This window comes from Centruroides vittatus, unplaced genomic scaffold (genome assembly GCF_030686945.1).
Source record: "Centruroides vittatus isolate TY-2023 unplaced genomic scaffold, ASM3068694v2 contig_2031, whole genome shotgun sequence".
Lineage (NCBI taxonomy): Eukaryota > Metazoa > Arthropoda > Arachnida > Scorpiones > Buthidae > Centruroides > Centruroides vittatus.
Genome location: NW_027121258.1, coordinates 2,944 through 21,122, shown reverse-complemented (window position 1 = coordinate 21,122; position 18,179 = coordinate 2,944). Strand labels below are relative to the sequence as shown.

The following is an 18,179-nucleotide window of genomic DNA, read 5'->3' as shown; positions in this document are numbered from 1 at the left end:
AGTTTTAGCGAATAGTTTATGGAATAAATTTACAATTTGTTCTTATTTTATTAGAATTAAATATAAAATACTATTATTAATTATAACATTAATAAATAGAAATTTTGATAAGGCTAGATTGCTAAGAGTTATCAATTATTAAACTTCCGCTAAAAACGAATGCTTTTGATATACAATAGGATTTTATATTTGTATAATGAACTTCTTAAGTTAGACTCATTTGTGTGTGTTTGATTATATATATATAAGCATAAATTAAAACATAACGTAGAAAACGAAACAATATTGTATAAAATGAAATTTTGAAAGTAATGAAATTCGTAATAATTCTGTTTCCTTGGTTTTTCTTCCTTCCTATGTTTCATCACATCCTGATTAATATTACGTTGCTTCTGGATTTATGTTTTATAATGTCATGAAGAAGGATATCGCTAATGATTTTACCTTATTTTATTCATAATTTATTCGATAACTGAAGATGGTTTATATACGATTTATACATGTTTTTATTATTGCGATGTTCTTCGATCTCTCAAAATCTGGTGAGTTTTTAAAATATTTTTTATTTGGATACTAAAGAGAGCGAATTGATGACATTGAATTTGTGGCAAAATATGCAACTTATTCTGCTATTTCCGTATAAAAATTTGCATGTAATAGTATAAATTTTGAATGTTGAAATGTTTTTTAAAATTGTTCGTGTAAGAGTGGCAGAGGTTAATTAGAAACAGGCCGTTAAAAGCTTAGCGTGGGGCTAGGGGTTGACCAGGCCTTTTTTCTTGTTTTTGTTTTAAAGAAATGAAATACATAAAGAACGATTTTACCCGTTTGAGTTTAGTTTTATTCGATTAAGATAAAGTATCACATGAACGATCTACCGAAGGGAAAATACCTCCAGCAGGTGTTTTACGAGAACCTGGTCCCTATTTAGGCGTTACTGACGTAAAGAGAACTCGGAAAACTCCACGTGGCCCGTCCGTTGGCCAGGTGCGAATCCACGATCAACTACCAGTATTCAGTGGTTTTTATCCACTTGGCCACAGGTAGGCGCTGTGTTCATACGGCCACTGGTGGACACGATAAATATAGTAATAGGTCCTGTGAGTATTTGTACAAGAATCTAGCTCCAGAGAGAGCATTGGTTGTAAATTATGCCGCTACCGCGAACAGCACCAATGGCGGTAACCTTGATTTTGTGTGAGTTTCGTTTACGGTTGGCGGTGAGAAAATATTTTGCTAAAATACAGTGAATTGTCCGTCGTATAAAATGGAATGCGGTGAATATAATTTGAAATATAATCATAAGCAAAGCTTAAATAGACATATTAAAGCGAAGCACATAAAGGACAATAACAGAAATTTTATCATTCCTGTTATTGTCCTTTATATGTTTCGTTTTAATGTCTATTAAATTATTTAAATGTAGTTTGTGTTCGGGTAAATACTATAAAAAAAGAAAAAATGTCACACTTCAGCGAGATACATGACATCACTATATCTAATTATAATCAGACATTGTGGGTCGACGTTTAAACTCCGTAACGTAACCGTATCCGTAAGAAAAGTTTGGATCGATCAAACTTTTACGGAGAATTGACGAATTGCGCATGCGCTAAATTGCCATCAGTCGATATACAATCGAAAGTTGTGCCGGAAGCATCCGACGAAACTTTGACAAATAGACAACATGGAAACTCGTCAAGAATGTGTTGCTTTGATTGCGTTGTTGGCAGTTTAAGCGCTTTTATTTATCATTTGAAGAGTCTCCGCCAGAGTCTTCCACGCGTTATTATTTTTTGTATATCCTTACAGTCTGTGTAACTTTTATCACAGAAGAAAGGAAATTGTTGTACTAATTGTATTCGTAAATTCTCTCCTATATACTCTCCAGTGTTCTCCATTTTAATCATCGTAGTTGTTGATGCCAGTTGTTACCAGATTGAACAAAAAGTAACAAATTGGTTGAAACGTAATTTTTGACCGACAATGCTACTTCTGAACAATATAAAATTTTAAGAAAAAAGTTACTTTGGTCGTGAAAAATAATAAAATAAATAAATAATTATATTGTTAGATCTGGCAACTTCCTGGATGATTTACCGCATGCTCACGATGGATTGCTTCGTAAGCCATAAAAAATAGTTTGTTCCTTAACAGATACAGAAACGGCCTTATGGTATTTTATAACTATTCCTATAGATATCTAGTGCAGCAAACATTTACAGATACGGTTACGTTACGGAGTTTATAACTCGACCCTTACGCCAGTACTGTACATTCCATTTTATTTAACGGATAACGAGTTCAACAACGTTGACAGTACAATAAACAAATGATAAACGTGCTATTTTACTCTTCGAATCGGTGAAAATGCTTGTAAGTACGACCAAATCCAGTTGCCACGATTGGCGCTATCGCCGTAGCGGGCATACTTTAGAACTGCAATACTCGTTCTGGAGCTAGACTATTGTAGTGGTTTGCAAGACGGAAATAGCCAAAAAAAAAAAAAAAATTCGAATTTGTCACCGTTTTGATATGTTTGCTCTATAATATTGTTCCATTCTTTGTATTAATAATATGTAAATGATATCATGAGTTCTATTATAACATTGATATCATAATATTTCCGAAAAATGCTTTTCATTAAAAGAAAACATACGACTCAAAAATGACAAAACGTTCACAGTGGAGTGGAACTAATGAACTTTTAATTGAACAAACAGTATTCTAAATTCAAAATTATAATTATGAGAAATTCAATCTTATAATCATTACACTATGATTTACAGCTCTTACATATTACTTTCTAGGCTTAATTTGGTACATACATTTCATTGTTGATTTATTATTATTATTATTGAATATTAATTATGATAAATATACCATTATCGTTTTGTAGACCTGAGGATGACCTGTTAATCAGGTTGAAAACGTTTGTGATTAAAATATATGTTTCTCAGCAAAATTAAGGTGTTCTATTATAGATAAATATACCGGTAATAATTTTATATAATATTGATTAAAAATAATATATCAGGTTATGTGCTTACGATATATAATTTTTATATTTTATTTGTAAAATTGAAATTTGTAGTTATGATAAATGTCAAGATTTTTTATAGCAGAGATGAAACTTTTCTCTTAGTAAAACTTACGATACTTTCACTAATTCCATATTTTTATGCTGACGTATAAAATTGGTATTTGTGTGAAAATACCGACAAAAATATTTTTATATATTTATAAAAACTATATCTAAAAATTCTGGCAAGATTTTTGCTAGAATTTTCCGGAATTTTTTATAGTTTTTATTCTTAATAATTGCTATCATTATCTTTAAGTCTTCAAATATATTACACATAAAATTACAAATACGAATGAATACTCGTACAAATATTGAGTTCATTTAACTATTTAAAAAATATTACCGTCCCTCCAACTCGTCAACACACACTGTGAAGATCTTTTGGTCTAATTTCGATGAAAATAATGACCTAATAACACAAGAATATATTTATATCAAAGAATTTCATTAAAAAATGCTTTTTATATTATTATCCCGGATCTAAAGTTGGGGGTTGGAGAAATTGATGTTTGTTTAAATTAATTTATTAATATATGCATATCGAAAAATTTACAACTCAGTTGTTTTATTCTATCAAAACTTAAAAAAAACACCAAAAAACGTTAACATTGAGGGTGAGCGTAATGTTTGGAAAACGTTTTCGAAAAAAATACATTTATTTTTTAGTAAACTAAACATGTATATCAGTAAAACAAGTACGCAACTTGATCTTTCAAAACCAACGTTTTGTTTCCGTTTTATCGTTTTCTTAGATATTTAATGCTATAGAAAAATTTCCCCACAAGCTCCATTAATCATGTTCTTTTTCACATTAAACAAAACGGGATCTTCTTCGGCAGTCACAATTCTTCTCCATCTCGTTCGGTCTATAGCCTGCTTCTGCCAATCTTTGATTCTGAGATCTTCAAGATCTTCAGTGACCTCATCTATCCACCTTTTTCTAAGACGGCCTCTTGTCTTCTTCCCTGTCCCCTCATAGTGGAGTCTCGCTAAGCTGTTGCCATTATAGGAAACCTTACGACATGGCCTATCCACTGTAATCTTCTAGCCTTAATCATTTGTGTGATCATGGGTTTGTCGTAGGTTGTCTGCAGTTTCTGGTTTGTTCTGCTCCTCCATATTGGTCTCCATTGACCATGATACCATTATCATGATAGTGTTCCACAGGTCCGAAGATTTTTATTTTGTTTTCAAATCTCTGTAGTTGTAGTTCCTCCTGCTTTGTCATTGGCCATATTTCACATTCATACAGAATCGCAGGTCTAATCAGCGACTCATATACAGTTAGCTTCGTCCTTGTACTAAGGTCTAAGGAGTCTGCTTTTTAGTATGGTTGAGTTCGAAGTAGATTTTGTTTTCCTTTAGCAAGCGAGTCTCTATCTCCTTAATGTCATTGTTTCTGTTTACCTATTGAGCTTTAACCATTAAAATTTAATAGCACAAATGGATCCACACACAAATTTCTCTAAAAAGTGTCAGGATTTTTCGACAAAAGACACATGAGTTATTAAGAATTATTATTATTTACAAATTGGACTGTGGCGTGCCGTGACATTTGATGATAGGGAAGCTGTGTTTCTGTAAGAAGCCGACTTCCAGAGGCAATCATTTAATTGCGTGATGGTGTAGGGTCCATTTGTACGTGCGTGGTGGCGGAGGAGACAAAGACGACAAGTATCTGATAAAAACTGTTTATTTTAACATAAAATAAACATACACTATGTACAAAATAGTTTGTTTTAGGACAATCAACTGTTCCGACGTCTCGGGCGTCGATGTGGTTCTTTGATCGTCAATCGAAAGTGGCCCCGGGAGAGTGGCGTTGACAAGTCTATAAGGCACGGGGAGACTTTGTCCGTTGGTGTCGGGGACACGGTCTAAGTCCGAAGTGGCACGGGTTACAGGTTGGCACAATAGACGAGAAACTGCTTTTTTTGCGCGTTGACACACGGCGTTTTGGTTATTTGGAACGTTAACCGAGTGCCAGGTGTCTTCGATTGTCGGGGATTATATCAATCTCCGTTCTTTCTTTCGTCCATTTTGATTAGTCGTTCTCTCTCAATCACGCTTCCCGAGTGGCTGGTCCCTCGTTACTAAGCGTAACGAGACTCCTACCTGGAGTGCGAGAAAGGTCAAAATCGAAGACGAATTCGATCTTCCATCGATCATAAGACAACTTCTGTCTGCGATTTAGAATTTCTGCGTCGCAGTTTGATATATCTAAACAATGGGTGTCCGACTACAAATGATTTTTTCCTGTTTTTTTAAACCAATAAATTTTTCTCTAAATTAACCGTTTTTTCGCGTTTTTCGTGACTGTTCGGACCTGTCCGGAATTTCACATTTCCATGAAAATTTTAAACAGATACTGGAAACGACAAAAATAAACAATTTATGTATTTAGTTCTAAAATACAAAAAATACATACATAATACAAATCGACATGATACAAACAATGATAGAAAAACTTTTTTAATTTTTTATAAACTAACTCTATTCCGCGAATTTTTCCGCGACGTCGTTAATTACTTTATCATAAAAGTCGCTGGTCTTCGACTCCATCAATGTATTTGAAAGTTTTTTCTATTAAAAGCAACGCTAGCAACGACAACTTTTCCTCCGACAGAGTGTTACTGACCAATGTATGAATTTGCTTCGTGGTCGAAAAACTGCGCTCAACAGACTCACTGGTAGATGGTACCGTAAAAATTAATGATATTAAATCATATAATTCTTTTAGTACGTCTTTGTTCGGATCGTCGTTAATTATAATACTTTTTATGTCTAAGAGTTACTTGTCAATATAGTCCGGACACGAATATAAATATTGCGATTCACTAAGTAATTTAGATAAATCAAAAAATTTCCTATAAAATTTACTTAATTTAAAGAATTAAAACTCGCTTGGGAAAATTGTTTTTCATAATATTTAAAATTATTAACATCTAAAAGTCATAAAAATTCTAAAGGTTTTATGTCTGAAAATCTGTCAATATAATTATAATTAAAAGAAAATTATAATTAAATATAACTTTGCAAAGAAACGTACATAAAAATAACATTGAATATTCTTTACTTTTAAAATCTCAAAACAATTTACTTAGTCAAATAGCTCCCTGCCAGTGGCTAAGGGATAGAATTGTTGGAAGCGTTATGGTGTGTAGCATCCACGGCTACACCGCCAGACGTTGGTGCTTTACACCATTCAAATATTTTCGCCCTGGAAGCTGTCCTGTATTCGACAATACAACGCTTCCATTGGGAATATGCATATACGAATTTACATTCGAATATACAATAGCGATCGATAAGATCGCTATTGTATATTCGAATGTAAAAACAACGAATGTAAATTCGTTGTTTTTCACATATTTTATTACAGATTTCATATAGAAATCTATAATAAAATACATAATGCGATTATAATAAAATATTAATTTTAAGTAATTTAAAGTACGTTCAAATATGAAAATAATCGCCCAATATGTATTTATATTTTAGAAAATACAAGGGAAGCGGCGCTTCCACAGCTTCCAATGACGGCACTCCACTGAAGTTGGATAAAAAACGCCCTACCTCCATACACACACTAACCATAATGCATATAAATCCAACTTTTTTGGCATTTCTGGATGTTCTAAATTCCGAGTCAAAAATGAAAAAATCTTGGGAGGTCATTTTTGACCGAACATTATGCTTTTCCTCTGTCATATACAGTAGGCCTTATTTCTACTTTTGTCCTAAAGCTATTTTCCAATTGCAAAAATATCAGTTTTGTTTTCATGAAACGATAAGTCCTAGCGTTTATGTTCTAAACTACATAAATGGAAAATAACACAATAACACAAATCTTACATCTGTAAAATTATTTATTAATTTCAATTACCGATAAATTTTAATCTTTAGACATTGTGCGCTAGCATGTGATCTAATTTACTATACGATAAGTACGCTGTGGTGGTGGATTATGGTTTAAATGATAATGTTGATGTTGCCGCTGCATAAAAAGTGTCTATTGCATATATTCGATACAAATGGTGAATCATACCAACGTTCCGTTCATAGTTCTTTCTTCTACGGCCAAATGAAATTTACAAAACCTGAGTAATTTGGAATCGTACGGTACCGAATATTTTTTCCGGAATGACAGGTTTCCGTTTTGAACGGGTTCTTTTATAATCATAGAAAATAGTCCCGTTCCGAAGAAATTTTTTCCATTTAGGCTGATTTACCGTTTACCGGGTTTACCGTACACTGTGTAAATTAGGTAAATATTTTTACTTTAAAATCACCAGAAGAAAGAAATACTTATGAAACCCAGAAACAGAAATTAACTACTGCACAAATATGGGATTGCCACCGCACAATTCAAAATTTCCATTACACATTTTGTGTCTAGTTTCACATTAGAATATGCTCTAGTATTGATATATAGTCTATATAAGAATTCTAAATTAGAGTATAATGATTATTAGATTATATTTCTCAAAAAGATAATCGCGAATTAAAAATATTTTTTATTCAATTAAAAGTTTATTTGTTCTACTCCACTATGAAACGTTTTATCATTTTTGAGTCGCATGTTTTCTTTCAATAAACTTTTATTATTTCGGATTTTTCGGAAATAACGTTAGAACTTATGATACCATTCATATATCAATATAAAGCAGTGGTTCTTAACCTTTTTATACTCGCGGCCCACCAAATATTTCATAATTTTTTGTGACCCCATTTTTTAATAATTTATATTTGTTAAATTATCTATAATAAATTGAAAATTTTTTTAGTAGCTGTATTTATGTTTATTAGGTGGTAGTCTCTTTAATCCGAATAACGGTAGACTGTCTTACAGCTAAACAGGCTTAAAAACTCCTTTATTGGTTTTTTAACATATGCATTTCGGATCAGTTTTATGAGTCCTGATCCCTCATCAGTGCTACAGAAAACAAAGGTTTTTTATTAACATGAGTGACGCGAGTACGAAACAATAAAATTTACAAAAAATTCCTTAAAAAACATTCCTAAAAAACATTCCTTAATACCTTTTCAGTTCTTCGTATACTCCTTATTAACTATATAGTGCTCACTGGGTTCTGTTTTCATATTCGTTTTTACAATATTGTTTAATTCCTATTTACCCGTGTACCTACAGTAGTGCTACAATTAATTATAAAGTTTTTTTAAAAAATTTTTTTCAAGCAAATAGTTTACAAAGTCCTGTGTATCTTATACAGAGTTTTCTATAAAAAATACGTACTTACTAGTTTTTCCCGGATGTATTCCAAACATTTTCCAACAAATTTTGGTTCTATAAATACACCTCTAAGACTATTCGAAAAGCATTACGCTTTTTACAATTCTAGAACGTTTTTCACAGTAGAGTAACACTCATAAAACTATTAGCCTGTTGCGCCCTCTATTACATAATACCACTGCTGGTCGATTTGCATCCCATTTGACAGATTTACTAAGTCAATATTATTGCTGTGTTTTATTATTTCCACGTGTTCTTTAAACCTACGTTTATATATATATTTTTCGGAATGTAAAATTTTAATGTTATTTTTTACTATTTGGCAATTGTTGTTTATTATGTGGTTAAACCAAGGGGAGGTGTTATGTTTCAACCTGATGGCAGCCATATGTTCATTGATCCGTGATTCCAACTTACGACCAGTTTCACCTATGTAATATTTCGGGTGTTGACAATTGCAGTTGATTTTATAAACTACTACCGTTTTTTCCCATATATTACTATTATTTTGTTTTTTAACTTTACAGATTTGCTGCGATATTTTGTTTGTCAACAAAGGGGCCAAAACAATATTGTCATTTTTTAGGGATTTGGAGCATTTTTCATAAATATGTTTAGTTATATAAGGGAAAGGTTTATGATTGGTTTCTTTCTTGTTTTTTATATTAAACCTGTGTTTGTAATATTGTGTTTGCCAACTATTTCTTATTGCTCAACTAAATCTTATTGTTTCGTACTCGCGTCACTCATGTTAATAAAAAACCTTTGTTTTCTGTAGCACTGATGAGGGATCAGGACTCATAAAACTGGTCCGAAATGCATATGTTAAAAAACCAATAAAAGAGTTTTTAAGCCTGTTTAGCTGTAAGACAGTCTACCGTTATTCGGATTAAAGAGACTACCACCTAATAAAACCTAATATCTATAATAAATTGATTTTTTTATTATTGCTTTATTTTTTTATATAATAAATGTAAATCATAACTTTACTATTTCATTATCTATTTAAATAACATTCATACTTCACAATTAAACAAGAAAACTCATTCATTTTTAACAAAAAAATAAAATAAGAAACACGTCGATAAATCGATTTAAACTCGATGATAAAACTAAAACACCCACAACTTGTGGTAAAGATTTTGCATATCTTTTGCAAAAATATTTAAATTTTCAAAGCCTACTACTAAGCCTACTATTTTTCCTAAAGATTTTTAAAATTCCAAGCCTTAATAGTTTCTTAGAATTACTTTGGAATAAAAGAAGTAAATACTGCAGTGTAGGAGCATATTTCCATTTATTTCTCCCGTACTAACAAAGTTGTATGTAGAAAGAAATAAAAAATAAATGAAAAAACTAAATAGGAAAACTTTATCTTTCTTATTTCACTTTTCAATACGATATTCGGTTATTCATCAATTTTCTTTTTATTATATTCTGAAAAAAATTTTGCATAATTTGGCGGCCCCCGGCAAACTTCTTATGGACCCCCAGGGGGCCACGGGATTGTTTATGGGTGAACGAAACAGAATTTCTTTCTGGATTATTTGCTATTTAAGCGTATCAAATTAATTAATTAATAGTAGACAAATTATTTATGTTTGCCTACTAATTATAATGTATTTAAAATAATTAACTTTTTAACAAATCAGTATTTTTTTTAAACTGTTAAAATAGTAACAATGGTAACATATTCATTTTATTACGTAATCGAGCCCCTGTAACAGGACCAACTTTAATTGTAATAAAATTGTTAATAAATAAATCCCGAAATGTATTTTAATTCGTTGTGACAGAGATGTAAATGAAATTACGTCGCTTGGATTCCACTCCGAGTCGTAATTCTATAATCACAGTATTATACATAGAAAAAATAAGTTTTCTATATTTTATACTATAATATATAAAACTTATTTTAAATTTTTTCTATGTAATTTGTATTATTGAAGATACATACTGTATATTATAATCGATTATTAATTTTAAAAAGCTATTTTCACAATAATAATTTATCACTAATAATATATTTTTAAAATTAACATTATTAAGCTTAACAACAGCGTTCTTGTGGAGGATGGATTACATTAGAGGCAGTTCGGATTAATAAAAGCACTAGTATTTAAAATATAATAATATAAAAGTGAAATCATGTTGTCATTTTATTAGTAATTTATTTATTAGTAATTAAATTATATAATTATTATATAATTTATTAGTAATTTTATTAAATGTGAACGAAATTATTTACTGTAATTTCGTAAATAACAAGCATTCAATAATCTATACGAATAAACTTGATGCAAGTATCTTATAATTTGAAATGTATTACTTTTTTCTAGAAAGGTATATTGGAGTCATCTCTTGTTTCAGAAAATTCAAAGATTATAGTTGTTCGGAAGGATGCAGGTAAGAGAAAACAAAATAATTACGTAATAGTAAAAATTAAAAATATTGTAAAAAATTTGTAAAAAGGATTTTGCCGATCTTAAGTTCTGAAATATTAATAAAGTATAAAAATTCAAATTCACAATGGAGTCAATTAAAGAAAAAATAAAAGTTCTGGAGAACAAGAACAAAAGGAGAACAAAAACAATTAAAGATCTGTTACGAGTTGTTACATATACATTTAATTATGTAAAATTTGCATTAATGTACGTATCTGGCTGAATTCTAAGAAACTTACATTGTCTTTTGTAATTAACAATGATTTCATTTATTAGTCCTCGTTAATTTTTTTATCTTCAAAGTATTTTATCATATTAACGACAAAAAATAAAATAAGTTCCTCTGACTCATTTCTTTCCAGCAGAATGATTTATATTTAAAAAACGATATAGATTGTTGTGTTTCGAGGTATTACTATTAAAATAATCGAGCGTGTCATTCTAATGATATTCTGCTATTATTAGATTGACAAAATCGAAAATATGCGCTTAAAATATTCAGTAAAAGTATGAAAATATTCCCGAAAAATTTGATAACCTCAAATATGTTTCGATTAATTTTTTCCCTCATATTGGCTTATTTATAAAATCAATTGCATAGAATATAATTTTCTCTGGTTGCAATGCGTATCAAAATATTGCTTTAATTGTTTAATTTGCTCTGTTATATGCTTGTCCATATATTTCCATCCTTTATTTTTATTTAGAACAAATTCAAATCTTTCGTATATCTTTTTAGCTACTGCTCTTTGAATTCCGCCAAGTCTGTCTTTTACGCTTTCAATTAAACTGACAGCAGTACAGAACGGCATCCTTTCTTCCAATGTTGTTATAGCATTTTCAAGAAATTTAAAATCTACTTGACGAAAGCTAATTCATGTTTAATAGTACTTTCTCTAAAACAACTCTGGACATCTACGCTCATTGCATCATCCGAATTAACGCTTGAAATAGTTATCAGCATAATAACATTTACCCAGGTACCCAACCCGGTTATTACAGGTTTGGGAGGCAATGAGATACGGGCAGTTGCCGTACAAACTCCTGTCTTCTTGGATGCGCCTGTACAAAAAATGTTTTACGCTGGAGATTATTAATTTCACATTAAATTATTAATGTTTGGAAAGCTTTCACATAATTTTTACAGACACAATTTAATGCGTGATCTATGCGTGTACAGTGAAGCATTTTCGGATAAAAAAAACCACTCAATGCCGCTTCCGCTTTCACCATATAGAATGCTATATTTTACTCAAAGAAGCACTTTCTCGTATTAGATCCCCGCTGAAAGGTATGCATCGGGTGATTAACTGTTTTGTCAATCTTTGAGTGATCAGTTTGCTCGACAAATAATGTATAAATTTAAAATGTTTTTTCATCTGTCGTCACCTTGGTATTAAATGCTGAATCTAGCGCTCGAATAATGACGTTTACTACACATTTTCCAATAAAGTCCGTGGTTTCACCGACACCTAAAGCAAATGTTTTACCTTTTGAGCTGTTTTGAGCAGACTCATTGTTCTGGTAAGTAATCCTTTCTTAAAGTCGGTTCATCAGATATTTTTCGCCACAGTATTTTTCTAGAAATGCTTTAAATGCTTTGTTCTTTAGTTTATGAAAGGGGATACGAGGAATGATCACAGGGCCACATAAATCCTTTAGAAATGGAGACTTTGATGGTCTCGGTTAATTTTTTCGGCATTTAAAACTATTTGCCTATCTTTTCTATATAACGCAGCCTGGCGAGAAGCTGTACAAACGTGCTGAGTAACGTGTGAGTAAACATTCACACGTAATGGCCTCATTATAGGATCGACATAGAGAAACCTCATTATTCGTGGAAAATATATTAATCCGAACTCTCCACATTTGCCTTGCAGTTAGCTGCTAAGCTTGGATATGGTTCGACCATAATACAAACTCGAGAAATCTGTCTAAAATGTGAAACAGAAAACAAACTTTACTAGTATATAGCATACTATTGTAACGGTAACTATAAATACGTACTAATAATAATGAAAATTGTAAGTACAGTAGAAACAGCGAACTGATTGAGGATTTCTCTCTTTGATTTTAAATTTAAAATCAGCCGTAAACTATTTTTTAAATATTTTCTCTATTTTTGATCCAGTTTATTTCAAAATTATGTTGTTATGGAGAAAATGTAAGAAATATGTTCTAACTTTTCAAATATAGTTTTATATGCTTTCAGAACTTCTTAATTAAGGGGTTTTAGATCATCGAAAATTTGTTTTTTTTATGTATGTCATTCAAGAAAAATTATGGTTTTACGTAACAATCCGATTCCCTAATAATGGTACAGTATAATGATGATCTAATGACGTTCTGTTGTAATTTTATTAAAATTCCTTTCATTTAACTACTACTAAGTACCTTGGCATTATATTCGCTGTATGACGAATTGAGAAAAAATAGTACAACAACGTTGTTGTTGTACTTTTCCGCATTCTTTGTTTTTCTCTCAAATAATTGCTACCATTATTTTTAAGACTTAAAATAATGATAGCAAAGTATTAGTAATTAATTAGTATAAAATTAGTAATGCGAATGATTACTCGTAAAAAATGGGAGTAATCTAACTCTTTCAAAAATATTACCCCACCTCATCGTCATATAAAGATGTTTTGGTCTTGGGAGCTTGAAACGTCGAGAAATAAAAAAATTGGGAATTTTTCTGTATGAATGGATGTTAGTTTCTTCACTTCGAAGATTAATAACTTCTGCTCTTTTGTCGAAAATTTGTGAAATTTTTTAGGGAGGTTTGTATATTAAGAGGAAATATTTATAGAAATTTTACGAAAAACCGGACTATGGGTTGGATAGATGAATTTGGAGCCTCGCTCGTTTAATATCTCCCAAAGCAAAGGTAGTATTTTCCTAAAAGTTTTTAGAAACATTTCCGTTTAATATACAAACTTGTCTACAAAATTTCACAAACTTTCGACGAAAGGCACAAGAGTTATAAAGCTTCAGCGAGGCGCACTCACATACACACCAACGCGCGCGCGCGCGCACGCATGCACGCACACGCTAACGGAAAGTGTTGTTTGTTTCGGAAACTGATCGAGAGTTCGATGTTTGACTACCGATTTATTCCGAATGCGAAAAGCACATCACTCACAGTAGAATGCTCTGTCTGTTACGAAGAGTAAATACTTAATGTTTCCGATAGGAGCATAGAGTAAGAAGGAGGGTTTTGTTTTTAGTTTTTTTTCACTCTTTCAGCTTTATAGACACTAAGAGGACGTTTTAATCAGATTCAACAGGTCTTACCTGGTCCATCGGGTGATGAGGAAAGAGGTCCGGCATGTCCGGGACAAACCACCCACGAAAAATTTCTCAGATTCCTCACCCGGATTTGAATTCAGGTGACGAATCCGAGGCATTTTTCATAAGTCGTCACTCTATTGTGGCAAAACGTCGGATAACGCCTCAAATGCAGAAGGACGTCAAGACAGATTAAGCAACCGAGGAAGGATTAGTGAATCATACAAAATTTCCGCTACCACTGAAACACTTTACAGAAACTATATAAAAGTGATGATAGTTTATACTCGTAGTTTTTTCGCATTTGAGCGGAAGATATATTCTAATCTTTGTATTGTGTTCTATTTTCTTTTTAGTTCTTTTTTGCCTTTTTTGTTATTCACATAAATTGTTTTGTTGTTAAAACTTATCCGCAGCCATTTGCTTTATAATATTATAAATTTTCATCCTGCGAATTGTGTATTAATTAATATATTAAAATAATAGATATGATAATTATCGAATTTATACAAAAATTCAATTTTGCAAAAACATATATTAAATTTTAAATTTTTCTCAGGGGATTTTGTCGAAATAATTGCTTAGAGAGAAGTGGAGAAGCATATGGAACTGTTTTCTATCACAAAGTAAGTATTTTAGGTTTAACGGTATGAATTATTTTTTTAAATAAATAAAAAATTCCCACACTGTAAGAGATGATTCGTAACTTTAACCAGTTAGCCAGACTTGCTATTGACGAGATTCCATCGAACACTTCAAGAAAATTCTCGAATACCGGTTTTATTGGAATAATAGCTTCTGCTACTACAGTATTTCAAAATACATATTTTCTCTGCGGTTATTATTCGAGGGCGTTAATTAATTTAATTTGCGTATATGACATATCCATGTGATGTCCGTCATTAACAAAGTATTTAAATATTTATTTGGAATGGTTCAATTTTTAATGCAAATTACACTTGTGATACAACGAGATATAACTTGTAATACTCATTGACGAAGATACCAATCTTTCGTTAATGAGTGTTATCTTTTACAATATACTGTATACCGGTAATAAGATAATGTTGATAATGAAAAAATACACTTAACGGTATATTGTACATTTTATATATTCCATTTTTTATTAAAGTTTGTTAGTTAAATACATATATAGCAGGGGTGAGCAAGCAAGAGTTCAGGGAGAGCCGAAATGTAGGTTTTGCAAAATGCATGGGAGCCGCAGTTCTGTACTGTCGTGGCGGATAGTATGGTAAGGCGCGCGATTTTATTATATAATATAAAACAAATATTGAATTTTTTAATAAAGATATTTTTACAAAATTATAAAAATAAAATTGTAAAAAAATAATAAAAAACAGAAATTAACACTTTCAGCGAGAGCCGCATTTGTGCATGTCCGATATAGACGGTGCGTACTGTACTGTACCTACCGTAGCATGCGGTATTTATGAATTTCACATTCTTTCCTGAAGTTTCGGAAATTTTCGGATAGTAGTTGCAGAAACTATTCGAGGTTGGTTGTTATTGGAATAGAACCAGTATCAATAGACCTTTTTAGTGTGATGTCACACGATGGCAGATAAAGAGCTAGCGGTTCGAAACAGAGCAGTTCGTCAATTGTAGTCTTATACACTTATACAGTAATTCCAATAAATTTTGCAACAAAGTATAAAGGCTTTATACTTTACTTATCAGGAATTCTGATACTTTATATGGTACAGTGGATTAAAAGGGAGTAGAAGGATGGGGAGAGGGAGGAAGAATATCATAAAATGAACTCTTTTTATTTTGTAGTAATGGTTGCCAGATCTCACTAATGACAAGTATTTTAAATTCTATTAATGTCGTTTGTTTTAACAATTTCAACACGTTTCTGTTATATTTTCTTTTACTGAAAAATATATTTTGCTTATTTTACAAATAAGACCTTTTCAATACATCTGTTTTTAACATACAGATATTGTGGCGAAGCTTTCGGTTGTCGAACTAACAAATTCCCTATCGAAATAACGGTCGACAGGAATTTCCAGTTAATCCAGGTGTCGCGATAGGTGAGAGATATAAGAGGTCTTCGAAGGATTGTCGCACAGGATCAGGATTGTCTGTTTACTTGAGAATGAACATTTCCTCTGCTGTTTACTTGTATGTAAACAGAATAAATGTGTAATGTCAGGCATCCTTTCGCGGAATGTTTTAGTTGTTGGAGGGGGAAAGTTAGCTATAGAGAAGCGGACAGAAAATCGATACAATATTTTGTTTTAATACGAAAACTGAGGTGTTTCTTCATAAATAGATGAACGTTTTGGATTTTGTGACGACTTGTGGTTCAGTAATGTTACGTCATTTGTACTTGTGCTAAAAGAATAAAATTGAATTTATTCTGAGTTTATTCATTATTGGTGATGTACTATTCGAAAATTGATGAAAGAAGTTGTAATTTATGAAATATTATTTATTTCATATAATTGTTTATTTCAGGATTCTTCCATCTGCAAATCAGCGATACACGATCTTCGCATTTCAATGTGGAATTATACTTCCGCTCAGGAAATAAGATTCAAACAAGCAAAAAGAAGTATACGTATGGAATTTACATCAACATTTAGACAACGGATTCAAAGCAAAGAGTTCGTATAAATTGAATTTTTTTAATTAAAATTTTAAATGCTCTATTAAGCAATTTAAATTTTTAAATAAAAAATTTAGCTGAAGGAAATGAATTATATTTTGTTTGGTAAGTTTTTGTTAACCCCTTTTCAGTCCCTTTTTACAGATATTATTCGATTATTGAACATACATTGTTATTAAAATTGCACGATTAAACTGGATATATTGAAAAACCTGTATATGGATAAAAGTACAACTGATAACATTTTAAATGTTAAATAAACAAATAAATCGATATAGTGTTAAATTTAAAAACCTTTTTTTCTAAAAAAAACAGGTGAAGTTAAAAAACAGGTTCAAACAATCATAAAATCATAAAACTACACGGTTAAGAGCCAACACACACAATTGATACTTCACACAGAACCTTTATTTTCACCTGAATTTCAGGCAAAAATAAAGATATTTTGTTTTGACCTTGTGAGTAAAATTTTTTCTATTTGCTAATCGAAAACCACACGAGTTTATATAAGTCTTATTACTAAACAAGGTTCAAATAGACAAGGATACAAAGAGAAATTGATAACAGAAACAGTTCAGGGAAAGTCTATAACCTCTGTAAGTAGCCATGGTTTCCTTCAAATAAAAAAAAAAACACCGTTGAAATCGTCACATAAACTTGTAAAAGAAACATTAAAAAATCAACTTTAATATTTTTGCTGTTACACTAAACTTTCCTATAACGATAATTATAAATGTCAGAAGACGCAGTAAATTTTAAAATTTAATGTGTTAGTTTTTAGTTTTGAGATATGAATGAATTTATAACGTTATTTTTAATTCGTGAGTTCGAAAATTGAAAAATATATTTATGACTATACAGTAAAGTAATTGTAAATACGCCACTAAAACACAGTTACGTTGTTCGGTCGTAAACTATTTCTACATACTTTTGTAACAATAAATTTCATAAAAATGTGTATACACAGTTTATTTATTATTAAAATAAAATATAATAAATATTTTAGAGTTTTTCTATATAAATACTTTATTTGCTTTATAGATTTCGCCCTTCAACCACATATTTCGTTTTTACTAATCCCCGAGTATCAGGTAAATATTTTAAAGATTATAATTTACATGTAATAACAATACATATTTCATTAATTTAAGTTTTAAGCATATATCTTATATTTAGAAATTACCAAAAGAATTATTATAAATATTCTACGATTAACGTTTCCTATCAATTTTATACCGGTGATTAGTTATTTCAGTATCAATTCAATACTGAAAGTCGAGTAACTTCAATTCGAAAAACTATTTTTCTCAACCGATTGATATTTCTAAATATAAATTTTATTGTTTCAGCCAAATTTCTATCTTTACTAAATGTTGGCCTTAGATCTTTTTCGTAGTTCACAATAATCAGAGCCAATCGCTGTATATTTAGAAAAGTTTTACATAGAGATGCGATACGTAAATTTCAGTGTTAAGT

The 18,179-nt window shown here is 30.9% G+C and overlaps 1 protein-coding gene across 1 annotated transcript; it reads left to right on the top strand.

Moving 5' to 3' along the window:
- Positions 1 to 418: 418 nt before the first annotated feature.
- Positions 419 to 17,794, top strand: LOC136970573 (cysteine-rich secretory protein LCCL domain-containing 2-like; the record flags this gene model as incomplete). The annotated part of the gene is made up of 5 exons (XM_067265022.1): positions 419 to 542; positions 10,679 to 10,745; positions 14,631 to 14,697; positions 16,553 to 16,701; positions 17,745 to 17,794. Coding segments are annotated over exons 1-5 (397 nt in total), but the record flags the coding sequence as incomplete, so codon positions are not given.
- Positions 17,795 to 18,179: the final 385 nt, after the last annotated feature.